Here is a 13,390-nt window from a genome sequence, read left to right on the forward strand (position 1 = left end):
CAGTAGTGTGCTAGTGGACCCAGAGTGTGGAGGAAAACAAGAAATCCCACTCTCTGACTTCACTTGGGTGACTGTGAATGAAGTTTGGTTCAGTCTGATTGGAAACAGGTTTCTGTGCTTCGGTCCCTTCAGAATGCTCACCATCTAGCATTTAGTGTGTTCTTCTGGTGTGATGAAAAGCCAGGTAGACTCAGAGTCTGAGACCAGATTCTCTGGTCGTTATGAAAACCTGAGTATAAGACATGTTTACATCATTCATAAGTGAAAGTGCCAAGAACTCAATCACAGTGTGATTTCCAGTGCCATCCGAGTCAGCTCAACCCTACACTTGTTCCAGACACACAAGGCAGATCTTTCCTTTGCCTACAGTCCCCACAGCTCACTCCCTAGTTAGCCCTCACTCCCAAGCTGATGGATGAGTCTTCATCCTTTGGGAGTGAATAGGCTGTTGTCTGTTTCTCCACTGTGTGAACCGCCCCCCCCCCCCCCCAGACAGTGATCACAGGGACTTTCTTTGGTCTCTTCATTGTGCCTGGCTCTGACTTGGGTACACAAAGGATTCTGAAAAGAAGCTTTTGGCCCAGAAGGTGCTCAGCTTACAGTACAAGCTTTCAGAGGCTAGATGGCACTATTGCTAGAGCCAAGTCAGGTCAGTTCTGAGAGACTAGCATGGAGAGGAAAGGGAGCAGGAGCCTGGGGTCCTGCCTTGCTGAGGTTGATCCTTGCTTACAGTGGTGAGTGGCTCCCTGCCAGCTAACACAGTGTCCTTTGCCGTTTTCTCTGCACTTCACAAACATGGCTTCAGACAATCTTCACAGCCTTTTGTGATTGTCAAAACTGCTGTCTCGATTCTAAACATGTTCAGGGGCTATGAGACAGGGCTTCTCCATGTATCCCAAGCTGGCATCAAAGTCATGATTCTCTTGTCTCAGCATCCTGAGACCTGGGACTTCAGGTGTGTGCTGTCAATCAAAATTAAGAGGGCTATTGTTGATATTGAGAGCAAGAAGACATCAGCTACTACAGAAATATCCATAAAGCAGCAAATGGTTGACAGGCAAATTTATGTAAGAAAAGGAGCGAGTCAATAGCTGTTCTTTGTGTCTTCTGATTGTCTCTACTCTCCTGTTTCATCTCAGGATGATGAAGATAAACTCACCTGGAAAGACCGTTTCCCAGGATACTTGATGAACTTCGCCTCCATCTTGTTCATGGTAATTTCTTTGAGGGACCACCTGCCTGGGACTGTATGCACGTTGATCCTGTTGTGAGTGTGTGTGATGTGGGTATTTTTTTTTATACTGTGGAGTACAAAGGGGCTGAAAAAGGTGAGGCCACAGTATTGGATGGTGGAGCAAGAACTTTCCAATACTGATGTCACTGACTCTATGGCTAAATTTGCAATGTCCTCAGAGTGGGATGTGTTCTTGGCCAGACCGAGAACTTGAAGGACTAATACAGAGGAGCTGGCTGCATAATGGTGCTGGCCCTTTTGGGTCAAGAGTGGCTCTCTCTAATGCTAACAGTGTCTGGAAGCCACAGAAGAGAGCCGGCTGGTCTCCAATCTCTGTGGATGTTGCATTTATTTTTCTTTTATTTTCCTGTGATTGTGAGAGCTTTTTTTATTATTAATTTGTTTATTTATTTTGAGACTTAATGATGTTGGCGGTGTTGAGAAAAGCCAAGGGAAGAGCCTGAGATTGATTCATCGTGGAGTCAGATTAGCAATTTATGCTACAAAACCCCAGAAAAGGTCATCAAGGGAGGGTCACTAACATCTGACTGTCTTCAATGGGAGGCCCTGTGTAGCTTTCTTTTGTGTTTAATTAATTAATATAATTAATTAATTTTGCATCTGGACCATAGTTTCCCTTCCCTTCTCTCTTCTTAGTCTCTTCCTTCACCTCCCCTCTGTTCCCCTATCCACTTCTCCTCAGTTTTTATTCAGAAAAGGGTAGGCCTCTCATGGATATCAACCTAACATGGTACATCAAGTTGCAGTAAGACGGAACACCTCCCCATGCATTAAGGCAGGGCAAGGTGACCCAGTCCTAAAAGCCAGTAAAAGAGTCAGAGACAGCCCCTGTTCTCACTGTTAGGAGTCCCACAAGAGGACCAAGCTACACAACTGCCACATCTATGCAGAGAGCCTAGGTCAGTCCCGTGCAGGCTCCCTGGTTGTTGGTTCAGTCTCCATGAGCTCCTATGAGTCCAGGTTAGTTGTTTTGGTGGGTTTTCTTGTGATGTCTTTGACCCCTCTGACTCCTACAATCCTTCCTCCCTCTCTTCAGCAGGATTCCCGGAGCTTGGTCCAAGTTTGACTGTGGGTCTCTGCATCTTTTCCCACAAATTGCTGGATGAAGCATCTCTGATGACTATTGGGCTAGGTACCAATCATGAGTATAGCAGAGTATCATTAGACATCATTACATTGACTATCCCCCCCCTCTAGTCATGTTTGGTTCTATCCTAGGTCTCTGGCCATCCATCCTTTAGGTCCTGGTACTGCAGGTGGTATCCAGAGTGGGCTCACTCTTGTGGCAGGAATCTCAGGCTGGACCAGTCATTGACTGGCCACTCCCACAATCCCTGTGCCACCCTGACCCCAGCGCATCCCATAGGCAGGACAGACTGTGGGTCAAAGGTTATGTGGCTGTGCTGGTGTCCCACTCCCTCCACTGGAAGTCTTGCCCAGTCACAGAAGATGGCCAGTTCAGGCTACATATCCGAAATTTCTAGAAGCCTTAGCTAACATCATCCTTGTAGATTCCTGGGAGTTTCCCTTGCACCAAGTTTCAAGGGAAGATGCTTGGCATCGTGAGGAAGACTGTGGGCACAGCAGTTCAGTGTGTCTGGACCAAACCACATATCAGTGCAGAAAAGACGGGAATTATTTTGAGTTTTCAAAACTGGAAGAAGCATCATCATTTGCTGAGCCCACTGTCAAGAATTCATTCTGACCTGCTTGAGCTCATGGTTTTTATTAATGTTGCTATCATAACTAATGGGGGACAGGAAACACGTAGTCTCAGACACTTAAAATGTGCCAGGCCTGGTGTCACATTCCTACAATGGCAGCATTCCGGAGGTAGAGGCAGAGGGATTTCAAATTTGAAGCCAGCCTGGGCTATGTAGTGAGACCTTGTCCAAACCATAAATGTTCTTAGCTTAGACATCATCAGACCCAAGACCTTGTTCTGCAGGCGGCGTGCAGAGTTGTCAAAGCTTAGCAGTCTAGATTTGTTTTCCTCTCACTGCCAGACAAGCCCAAGGCATGGAGAGGCTGTTTAAGGGTCCAGTGAGCTGCAGTCTGTTAAAGTGTGACGACAGAAAGTTGGGTCAATTTAGTGCTTCAGAGACTCCCACCAGGTGCATGTCACTGTTGGAAAGTTCACTCATCACTCAAGAGGTGCTTAATGAATTGATATTATTCTCAGGGACTAGACAAAGCAGATAATGAAAGAAAATAAGAAGAAGAAAAGAGAGTTTATGGACAAGGTGAGAGTGGTGGTGTACACCTGTAACCCTGGTTTGGGAGGGTGAGACAGGAGGGTTTTGAGTTCAAGACCAGCCTGGACTGAAAATAAAGATATCTTAAAACATTGTAATATGGGAAGTAAATAAATAATATAGTAAATTTCTATCTTTAGTAGTGGTGGGTTAGGATCTTGTAACATGGATTTTGCTGAATTTAGTGGAAATTTCTGGATAAGTATGTTTTTCTAGTCTTGCCAAAGCCTTCAAAGGCTGCCCGGATGGTACCAGAGCTGGGCTAAAATCTAGAGGAGGTGGAGGAACAATAGAGCAGACATTTATGCACTGAGGCTGCTCTCACTTTAAGGACATTTTCCCACCTCTGCAAGGCCTTGGCTGGAGTGGTTTTATGGGAAGCAGGAGGGGTGAAAATAAGGACTATGGCAAACTCAAAGTTGGTTAAATTCATTAAAACTGTAGTTCACCAAAAGCTGGTCTCAAAATACATAAAGAAGTACAAACTCAAGAAACCAGATAACTCAATAAAAACTCAAAAAGACACCTCCATAGGCACTTCACAAAAGAGGAACTCCAGTGGCCAATAACTCTATATTAGTGTTCATGGAAATTCTAATTTAAACCATGGTGAAACACCATATGCACTCAACAGACATCTTGTCATTAAGAAGTCTGTCAATAACAAGTGTTGGGAAAGATCTAGATCAAAAGAAACTTGTGCAATGCTGGTGGGAGTTCATCTGAGAAATTATTTAAAGATGCCTTTAGAAACATTCTGGCATTACTTAGTAAAACCAAGACTTATAGCCTAGAGCCCCAAAATTCCATGCCTAGGTGCATGCCCTAGAAAACCTTATGTGCACACACAGAAAAGTACACACAGGGGAAAATCTGTGAAGCACTGTTTATAATAGCCCCAAATGGCTAGCAGTCCATAGGCCTATCCCCATGAGAATGGATACATAAACCGGATCTGTTTACACAGTGAGACCACATAGCCATGAAAATGAACAAGCTAATCATGATACAGAGCAGCATGGGTAGAATAAAAAAAAAAGGACAAAGAATATACACGGTTTGATTGTTATCAGACAATGTTTGGAAAGAGGCAAGCCTAGATGGTATGCCTAATGATGCATTCTTAAGTAACAGAATAGTAAAGGTAAAGAAATAACTGTCACCCAACTCAGCAACCTGTTAGGACTGAAAGAAAAGCCTGGATAGGAGACAAGAGATCTTGTGTTTGATGTGAGGCAGGCAGAATACACTGGAGTTTGCTTTTATAATTCTCTCTCTCTCTCTCTCTCTCTCTCACACACACACACACACACACACACACACACACACACACACACAGAGAGAGAGAGAGAGAGAGAGAGAGAGAGAGAGAGAGAGAGAGAGAGAGAGAATGTTCTGTATGTTCCAAATATAACAAAATTTAAAATCACAAATGCATCTATTAAGGAATACAAGTAAGGAAGTTTCATCAAGATTTTAGTAAGGATCTGTAGTAGGAGAGACTAGCCATGCTGATATTTTGGAGTCAGGGGGAAGAGTGAGGAAAAGGATTCCAGGATATGGCTCCTGGTAAGATGCCCAGTGAGAAGGGCAGCAAACAAGAACAGAGGGGTGTGACTGTGGCTGAGATACAGACAGTGAGGCCATAGGGAGCCAGGAGTAGAGCAAGGAATGGGTCACCCTGCTTGGAAACTCCCTAGAGAAGGGTTTGCAGAGGAGTCACATGATCCACTGTGCAGTTCAGAAGGGAATCTGGGTGTAGAGGAGAGAAACGCTGGTAAAGAAGGCAAGTGTCAGGGAGAGGGATAGTCAAGCAAGAAGCTGCTGTGGTCATTCAAAAAGTGTCCCCAGAGTGGACCAGAAAGAATTTGGTCATGCCACATAGAACTGAGAAAAGTTGCCAAGCATGGTGATGCATGCTTGTATGTCCTACTACTCCAGAAGCTGAGGCTGGAGGATTGGCAGTTTGAGATACTATGTATTTTACCTATTTGTTGCTTTATTACAAGATCAGCTCCACAGGGGAAGTCGTTTATAGTTAGTTACTTTGTATTTTTCTCAGGCTGTCTCCCTGACACCTAGCCTTTAGACAGCTGCTAGGACTGAGCAGTAAACAAATTACAGATTGATGGCAGAGGCAGCTGTGGCACAGTGACAAAGCTGTTTGTTTACTGGAGCTACTGTCCCATTCTGTGTCCCAGGCTGAGCCTTGTCCCACTGGATCAGCCGAGGCTGCTTCTGCCTTGAGCAATCCTCCTTGCTTTCTCGAAAGTTCTTCCTCCTCCATATTCTTTTCCTAAGCTTTCCCCCTAGCAAACTCTCCAGACATCTGCAGAGTTTTCTTGTCCTCTCCCCTGCTCCCCATAAGAGCATCCCAGAAGCTCAGGACCTGGGGCTCAGACCAGTTGCTTCCCAGTTCATCCTTGTTACATGTGTACAATGGTTTTCGCAACATCAGTTCAGAATGCAAGTCCCGGAATATGGAGACCAGGCAATCTCTCCTTCCTAGCTCTTTCATAATCTCATACTCTGTGTCCAGGCTTACCCTGTATATTAAATATTTTCCTCATGTCTCTGGCCAAGCGTCTGACAAGCAAGCAACTTCAAGGGGGAAGAGTGCTCCAGTTTCCTCTCCGTCACTGGGATCAATCACTGGTCAGAAGCAACTCAGGCAGGAAACCATTTCTTTAGCTCACATTTCCAGGTCACATCCCATTGTTGACGACAGTCAGGGCAAAAACTCAAGCAGGAACTTAGAGGAAAAACTATGGAGAAAGGATGCTGTTTTGTCCACTTCAACGTATGCTAAGCTAGCTTTCTTATACCATCCCAGAACCACTTGCCTAGGGATGGTACCTCCCACAGTGGGCTTGGTCATCCTACATTAATTAATAACCAAAACAATCCCTTGAAGATATATCCATAGGTCAGTCTGATCTAGGGAAATCCTCAGTCAAGGCTTTCTTCTCAGATGACTGCAGGCTGTATTAAGTAGACAGTGAAACTTAACTAGGACAAAGGTAATACTTTTTGTTTGTTTTTGCCTGTTTTTTCCCCCTTACAGTTTAAGATGGGATACAGTCTATGATGGCAGGACTGTATGGTGGCTGGTCACATTGTATTTGCAGCCAGGAAACAGACAGAGCACAGGAAGTAGGGCGGGGCTAGCATTCTTCAAAGCCCACCTCCAGGGATTTTCTTCCCCCTGCAAGGCTCTACCTTCCTAATGTTTCCCAACCTTCCAAGTGTTCAAACACGTGAGCCTGTGGAGGACATTTCATATTCACAGCATAACATTTTGCAATATTTTTCTATACCACAAAGGTAAAATTATAGGACCAAAATACAAAACCCATAAGGGCTTGGATAATGTGTCCTCGTGTAGTGTAGATGAGTCATTTGTGGTGAAAATCTGCAGTCTTTAGCAAGCTGGTTTCATTTATGGAACACTGTTATGGAATCGTATTATCCATAAAATGTGGCACATGACCAACCTCCTTTACCCTAGTTGTGAGAGACAGACCCAAAATATGATATGTCCCAGTGCAGTGGCTTAGAGGTCATCAGAAATATTATTGAATACCTTTAAAAGCAACAATTCAACCCCAAATGGTAGAAATGATATTGGAGTTCATGACAAGAGACCTGAGATCTGATGTCAAGATGGGAATGTTGGCTCAGTTCCACACGACAGGGTCCAGTCATGGCTCATCATGAAATCTCATTGACAGAAGGCATGGTAGTTATGAGGATTAGCTCAAGTGAAGAGGTATTTTGAACAGTGGCATGGAGAAGATAGACAGGGGATATGACGCTGATGATGTCACCATTATCCATGAACACCTCAGCTCTGCCTTGTACCCTCCAAACCTTGGGACAATCAGATTGCTGCTGCTGTGGCCCAAGTTTCTTTATGCAAAAACTGAAGGTTGTAGGTAGATAGGTGAACCCTAAATGCTATAATTCTTTCATCCCCACTGTGATCCAGGAGTCATAGGGGATAATACAGACCTGGTGGCCAAGAGCAAATGACTTCTTGTTTCCACAACTGTTTCTTTGTCTACACAACAGTCGGTCATGGGGGCAGGTTGGTGTTCTCTAAGCCTGAACAACCTGGGAGCTCTGTGGACCTAGAGATGTTCTGGGAAATCCCAATGGGGAGGTTCAGAACTTGGTTTCTACTATGGGGTAGAAAAATCAAGACCAGAGAAATAGAAGTTTGCCAAGAGTAAGTGGAGGCTAGGGATGGGGTTGGAGGTGATGCTGGAGGGGAGGAGAGAGCAAGTGAGAAGAATGGTGTCTCTGGCTTTGGCTAGGACTCCCTTCACTATATGGATTGTAAGCCAGGGTCAAGAGTTGTGCTGAGAGACTACATCTCAATCAAGCTCCCAGTTGATGGAGCCTCTAGTGTCATAGATTACACCACACTCATTCTTTTCAGACTCAGAGAAGTACAGGAGAGGATCCCTTCTCCATCTCCCTCCCCAATGACCCTAAAGCAATGGATATTCTTGGCATTTTCTCCTAGTCTTCTCCCAACACCAAACCAAATGCATGCATGCATGCGCGCAAGTGTGCGCACACACACACTCTGGATTACTCCTCCGTGCCCAGCCTTTGCCACCTCATCAGCACTCCCATCACCAGTCATCACTGTCGAAGTGATTTGAAGTCGGGGGAGGAAGAGAATCTCACACCACATTTTCTGGGCTCTCACGGTCAGTCAGTGACAGCCCCTGATGACCAGGAAGTGAATCATCTACATTGTTGGAGCAGTGTGATGTCATGTACAGGTTTCCCACTTAACAGAGTTGTCTCCCTCCCTTGTCCTGCAGGGTGGTGTTGCTGCTGCATCCCCATCCAAAGAGAGGCTTCCTGTGGAGTGTTTTCCTTCCTGTTATCCTTGCAAACACACACACACACACACACACACACACACACACACACACACACACACACACTTGCACACATTGAAACACTCTCTCTCACTTGACCATAAAAGACCTCCCCCGCCGCCTTTCTTACACCATGGCCCACAGGACAAATGCTAACATTTATAAAGTATACCAGGCTAGGCAGCCCAGTCTCTCACTAGCACCCCAGGCTTCAGCATGCTGGCACCCCAGAGGTCTGTACGGGTCTATATGTTGACACATCTGTAACTCATTCCAAGCTCACCAGAGTATCATTCACACTGCCTGCAACATGCAGTTCAGACCTCTTCCCAGCCCTCCACTTTCCCCTCACGCCCCTCCCATCTATTTCCCTCCCCTCCAGAATGTCTCCTCCAGCATTCTTCCGTATTCCAGGGGAACTGTCTACCTGTTCTCTTCTCACCCCACATTCTAAACAGCCAGTGCCCCATTTCTTCTGCCCCTGAGACCAACCAGTACCTGAATGAATGGTATCATTGGCAGCAAGGGTAAAACATGATGTCCCTTGACTGAAGCAGAGCAGAATGGGAACTGTTCCTGACAGAGGCCTCCCTCCATCCACCCCTTGCTGAACCTTGATTGGGAACTCTTGCTCATGGTATCCTAATGCTTCCAGGAACTGTCCTTCCTTGGCTGGGATGGTGAGGGACAAGGGTGGAGACATGGGAGGGTTGGTACTGTAGGTCTAGAGGAATCCTTTGTTCTTGTGTTCTAAAGGAGGTAATGTGGACCTTGGAGATTGAGGGCAAGAAGACAAAGGAACAAGAGACTTATTTGTACACCAAATTAGAATCTGTGACTTCCATTCCAAGGTGCCTAGAAGAGAACTCAGTGCTTTTATTCACCTCATCCTGTGCCAACACCACTCGTATTGACCTCTTTTTTCTTTTCTGTGCCTTTCTCTTTTTTAACCATTTCCTCCCATCTGTCAAGCTGTAACCCATCCTTTCTCAACTCAAACATCTTCAGTGGCTCCCCATTTCCCTTAGTGGATGGTCCAACTAGAAGTTTATTTCCTCCACAGCTATTCCCTGTCCAAGCGGATCCCCATGCTGTGTTCCCACAGCAGCTGTCTTCATTTAGCACGTAATAATCCCACACCTGTTACTACGGTATAAAAGGACTTCATCTTCTATCTGTAGTAGGTTGAAAGTTCTAGAATGAAGGAAATCAGAATGTGTTTTACACTCCACAGTGTTCAGAATTCTCATCTTTATTTGTGTTGTGTGTGTTTTAGACTATTGGGATCTGATAAAAAGTGAGGATACTCTGCCTTGAAAATGCATCAACAATTGGAATGCTACATCAGAGTTCAGTGGCTTTTCTGGTCCTTTGCTCCTCACTCAGCAACTAGAGGCGGCTAGCAGCTGATTCGAACAAACAGTAGGCGCTCAATAGTTGACTGCTGATGTGTTTTCCTGCTCAGTAACTGCCTCCTTCTCCTGTCTTCTCTGCACAGATTGCCCTGACATTCTCCATTGTCTTTGGGGTCATTGTGTATCGGATCACAACTGCAGCTGCTCTGTCCCTCAGCAAGGCCACACGCTCCAATGTCCGGGCGACAGTGACTGCAACAGCAGTCATCATCAACCTTGTGGTCATCCTCATCTTGGATGAGATCTACGGTGCTGTGGCCAAGTGGCTCACCAAAATTGGTACTGTGTCACAGATCCTCTTTGTCTTAGGTCATCTGGAATGTGGTCGGTTCAGTGTGTGCAAGGCGTTTGATAGGAGTGACCCAAAATGACAGATGGCATGGAACAGGAATTTGTCCATTTGAGTTGAAAGAATGAAGTGTGATGGCTGTGTTTTTACAGGGCCTGCCAAAAGGCTTCCATTTAGCAAGAATCCTTCCTGTGCTGTGCATGTCAGAAGACCAAGGGCCTGTATCGACTGCCTTGTGTGACAGAGAATCACTCCCCTTTTTGTTTAATCTATGAGGTCTACTTTTTTTTAACCCAATATAGAAGCAAGGCAGATTCAACATTTCCTGTGGGAAATTACAGAACTCGAGCCCCGCTCATTTTCCCAGCAGCATGTATAAAGTGAAAAAAGCATCTTGATACTTGAACCCGAGAGGGTCTTATCTGGCCTCTCAAACCCTCACATTCCCCAGGCTCTAAGCAGACTTCAAAGAGGCCTATCAGACTTCCCAAGCTTCAAGCCAGTGAGGAAAATGTCATGGCCTCCACATTCAGACGTGTCATTTGAGCAGGGACCTGCTGTTGCCTGAGACACATTCTGGCATTCCTGCTCATTCAATGGGGGAGGGCCATCACAGAGACCCTTCCATGTTTTGCTTAATCTGGGTGGCCTGGATGCATCCCTTCTTCTTTAAATTGGGGGTTTCCTTCTTTATTCTAGGAACTGGGCAGTCCAGGCTCTTACTAACATCCTAGGGAAGTTGAGTCAATGGCATGATGTCCCATCTACTGCCTGGTTAGGGTGACAGTCAAATCAAACAGCATTCCTGGGAGACCTTGAGATTCTGGAGGCTTCTCTGTAGGTGCCTCCCAGTAGCACAGTCTCTTCCATGAGGTTCACACAGTGGCACCCACCTTTGTTGTCCCTGCTGGTCTAGGGTCTTACCCTCGGAATGAGAGTGATAACTCTGTTCCCTGGGAGCATCTAACTAGGTGGTATTGCCTTCCTTCATGGGTTTCTTGAGAAAAAGCAAAGGGTACTTCTAACTCGGTGTCTTTGGTAATGTGCTGTACCATGCTCTGTGGAACAGTTAGGGGAAGCACCCCACTCTCCAGGGTACTCAGGGAGCCTTGGAGGTAGGCATGTCGTGGGAGAGTAACTGGTGCCCAGCAGGCAGGTGTGAAGGGGAATGACAAGCAGAGGGCAAGTTCTTGGCAAAGAAACAAAATGAGGAAATGCCAAGGAGGGCAGATCAGAAGGGCAGTGAGAAGCGGCTTGCGGGCCACTTGGACGGCTTGCCAGAATTTCAGTGAGTGTAAATGCCAGCAGAGTAGAAAGACCCAAGCTGGGTATACAGGCCACAGAAGGCATGACACATTTATGGGAGACCAGAGAACCATAGTTTGGTGACTGTACTAAGGCTCAGACCAGGGCACAGTGGAGTGGGGAACTGAGTCTAGGGAGTTGACTGACACCTTCCTTTTCCTTTTGGCAGAGGACCTTATATTCAGGCTGAGGACTCTGCTTTCTTTCATAGTCAATGGCATGTGTTGCTTTCATATGGGCTTCGGTAAACAGTATGGCCCTTCAGTCCTGATTACTGAGCCAGATGAGAAGTAAGATCAGGGCAGAGGTGGACAACAGTCAGCGTGTGAGCTTTAAAACTGAAAATTGCCCCCTGCCAAAGGTAACTCAATAAGGGAGTCATGAAAGTTCCCTACTAGAGAGCTGCTCACAGATTGGCACTTTTGATGGCAGGTTATAGTGCACTGAAGAGCTCTGTAAGGGTTGGGACCTGGAGGGGCACAGAACACCCTCACCACAGGCACTTTGCTCCCACCAGAAGGGCAGGGCAGCAGGCAGGCGAGGAATGTCAGGATCATCTTCTAGACTGCTCCTCAAAACAAGTGACACCCCTTCTCTTAACTGAGAAGAGAACTATGGGGCCAAGGTAAGGCCTTACAGTTGACCACGATCCTCCACATGGAAGAAACAGCAGAAGTGGAAAGGAATGACCCTATCCCCTGTCCCAGCTCAGTACCACAGTGGAGTTTTTGAAGGGTGACATGATGGAGGTTTACATTTGTAAACTTCCTCAGGAAGGATCGTGGGATGCTAGGATGCCAAGGAACACAGGCAGGAGGCAGTTGCCCCTGTAAAGATTAGTGAGTGTGTGTGTGACAGAAGTAAAGATAAGGGAAACAGGAAGCCAACGATGGTGTAGAAATTTCTTCCTGGTTCTATGGATATTTTATTTTTTTTATACAAGACAGAAGAGAAAGTGGCAATAATTATAGTTTATAAAGACTTATTAATAAATATTTAGTGGACACTTCCCATGTGCAAGACTGGACACAAACTGTTGTTTAAGGTCATGAACAAAATGAACCACAGAGCTGGGGGTGTGGCTCAGTGGAAGATCACTTGCCTAGCATGCACGAAATCCTAGATTCAATCATTAGCACCTCACACACACAAAGATTGTACATACCCACATTTCCATATTGTGAACCTGTATCTGTTGTTTCTAACTCTTCCTTACCTAGAAATCTCAGCTTCCTCCAGTTTGCTAAGCCACTGCCCAGTGTCCCATAAAAGATAGCAATACCCTTAATTTATTCTTAAACACACACACACACACACACACACACACACACACACACACAAATTCCTTTTAGCCCATATAATGTTCCTACGCACTGTATGACCAACAGGGAAGTGTGTTTTCACTTTATTAAGGTTCAGACTCAGATTCTACCATGAAGACACAGACTTGTTTTGGTCTAAGTTTGGCGCTATCCGCATGCAATGGTGTGCTGAGTCTCCACTCAGGAATGAGTTCACTTAGATCTTGGCCCGGTTGTTGTTCTGGACTATCTTAGACTGGATGTTCCCAGGAGGCTCAGAGAGGTATGGCTGTGCAGTGGAGAACACTGAATTCAGGGTTCCAACAGACAAAGCATTTGAGTCCTGGACTTAGCTTCCTCTCCCTCCTATCCTAGACTACTGAGTAGCATGGAAATTTGCTAGACAAAGTTGTATCAATGTGTCATTCCACTTCGATTTCTAGGTCAACACTGCCTGGAATGTAAGAAATACGCATTGTGGTACAGAGCGATTTGAGGCCATATACTTTGGACCTAGGTGGTCAGGAACTTTCCTATCCAGCTGATCATGCTTTAACTGGGATGTGAATGAGAATGGAGCAATTTCCAACAAGGGCCTAGGGAGGAGTGGTGGAAAGATGCAACAGGAAAAAACATAGCTACAATTGGGAATAAGAGTAAAGAGAAAGTTCCTTA

At 45.7% G+C, this 13,390-nt stretch overlaps 1 protein-coding gene across 2 annotated transcripts in view; it reads left to right on the plus strand.

The window, feature by feature from the left end:
- Nucleotides 1–13,390, plus strand: part of Ano2 (anoctamin 2) — a 347,394-nt gene that overhangs the window by 268,345 nt on the left and 65,659 nt on the right. For both annotated transcript variants that reach the window (XM_052721782.1, XM_052721784.1), the window contains 2 exons: nucleotides 1,140–1,214; nucleotides 9,904–10,099. In XM_052721782.1, coding sequence (XP_052577742.1) covers nucleotides 1,140–1,214; nucleotides 9,904–10,099 — 271 coding nt within the window. The remainder of the gene's footprint in view (nucleotides 1–1,139; nucleotides 1,215–9,903; nucleotides 10,100–13,390) is intronic.

The sequence above is a fragment of the Peromyscus californicus genome, unplaced genomic scaffold, assembly GCF_007827085.1.
Source record: "Peromyscus californicus insignis strain IS unplaced genomic scaffold, ASM782708v3 Scaffold_6__1_contigs__length_162567912, whole genome shotgun sequence".
Classification (NCBI taxonomy): domain Eukaryota; kingdom Metazoa; phylum Chordata; class Mammalia; order Rodentia; family Cricetidae; genus Peromyscus; species Peromyscus californicus.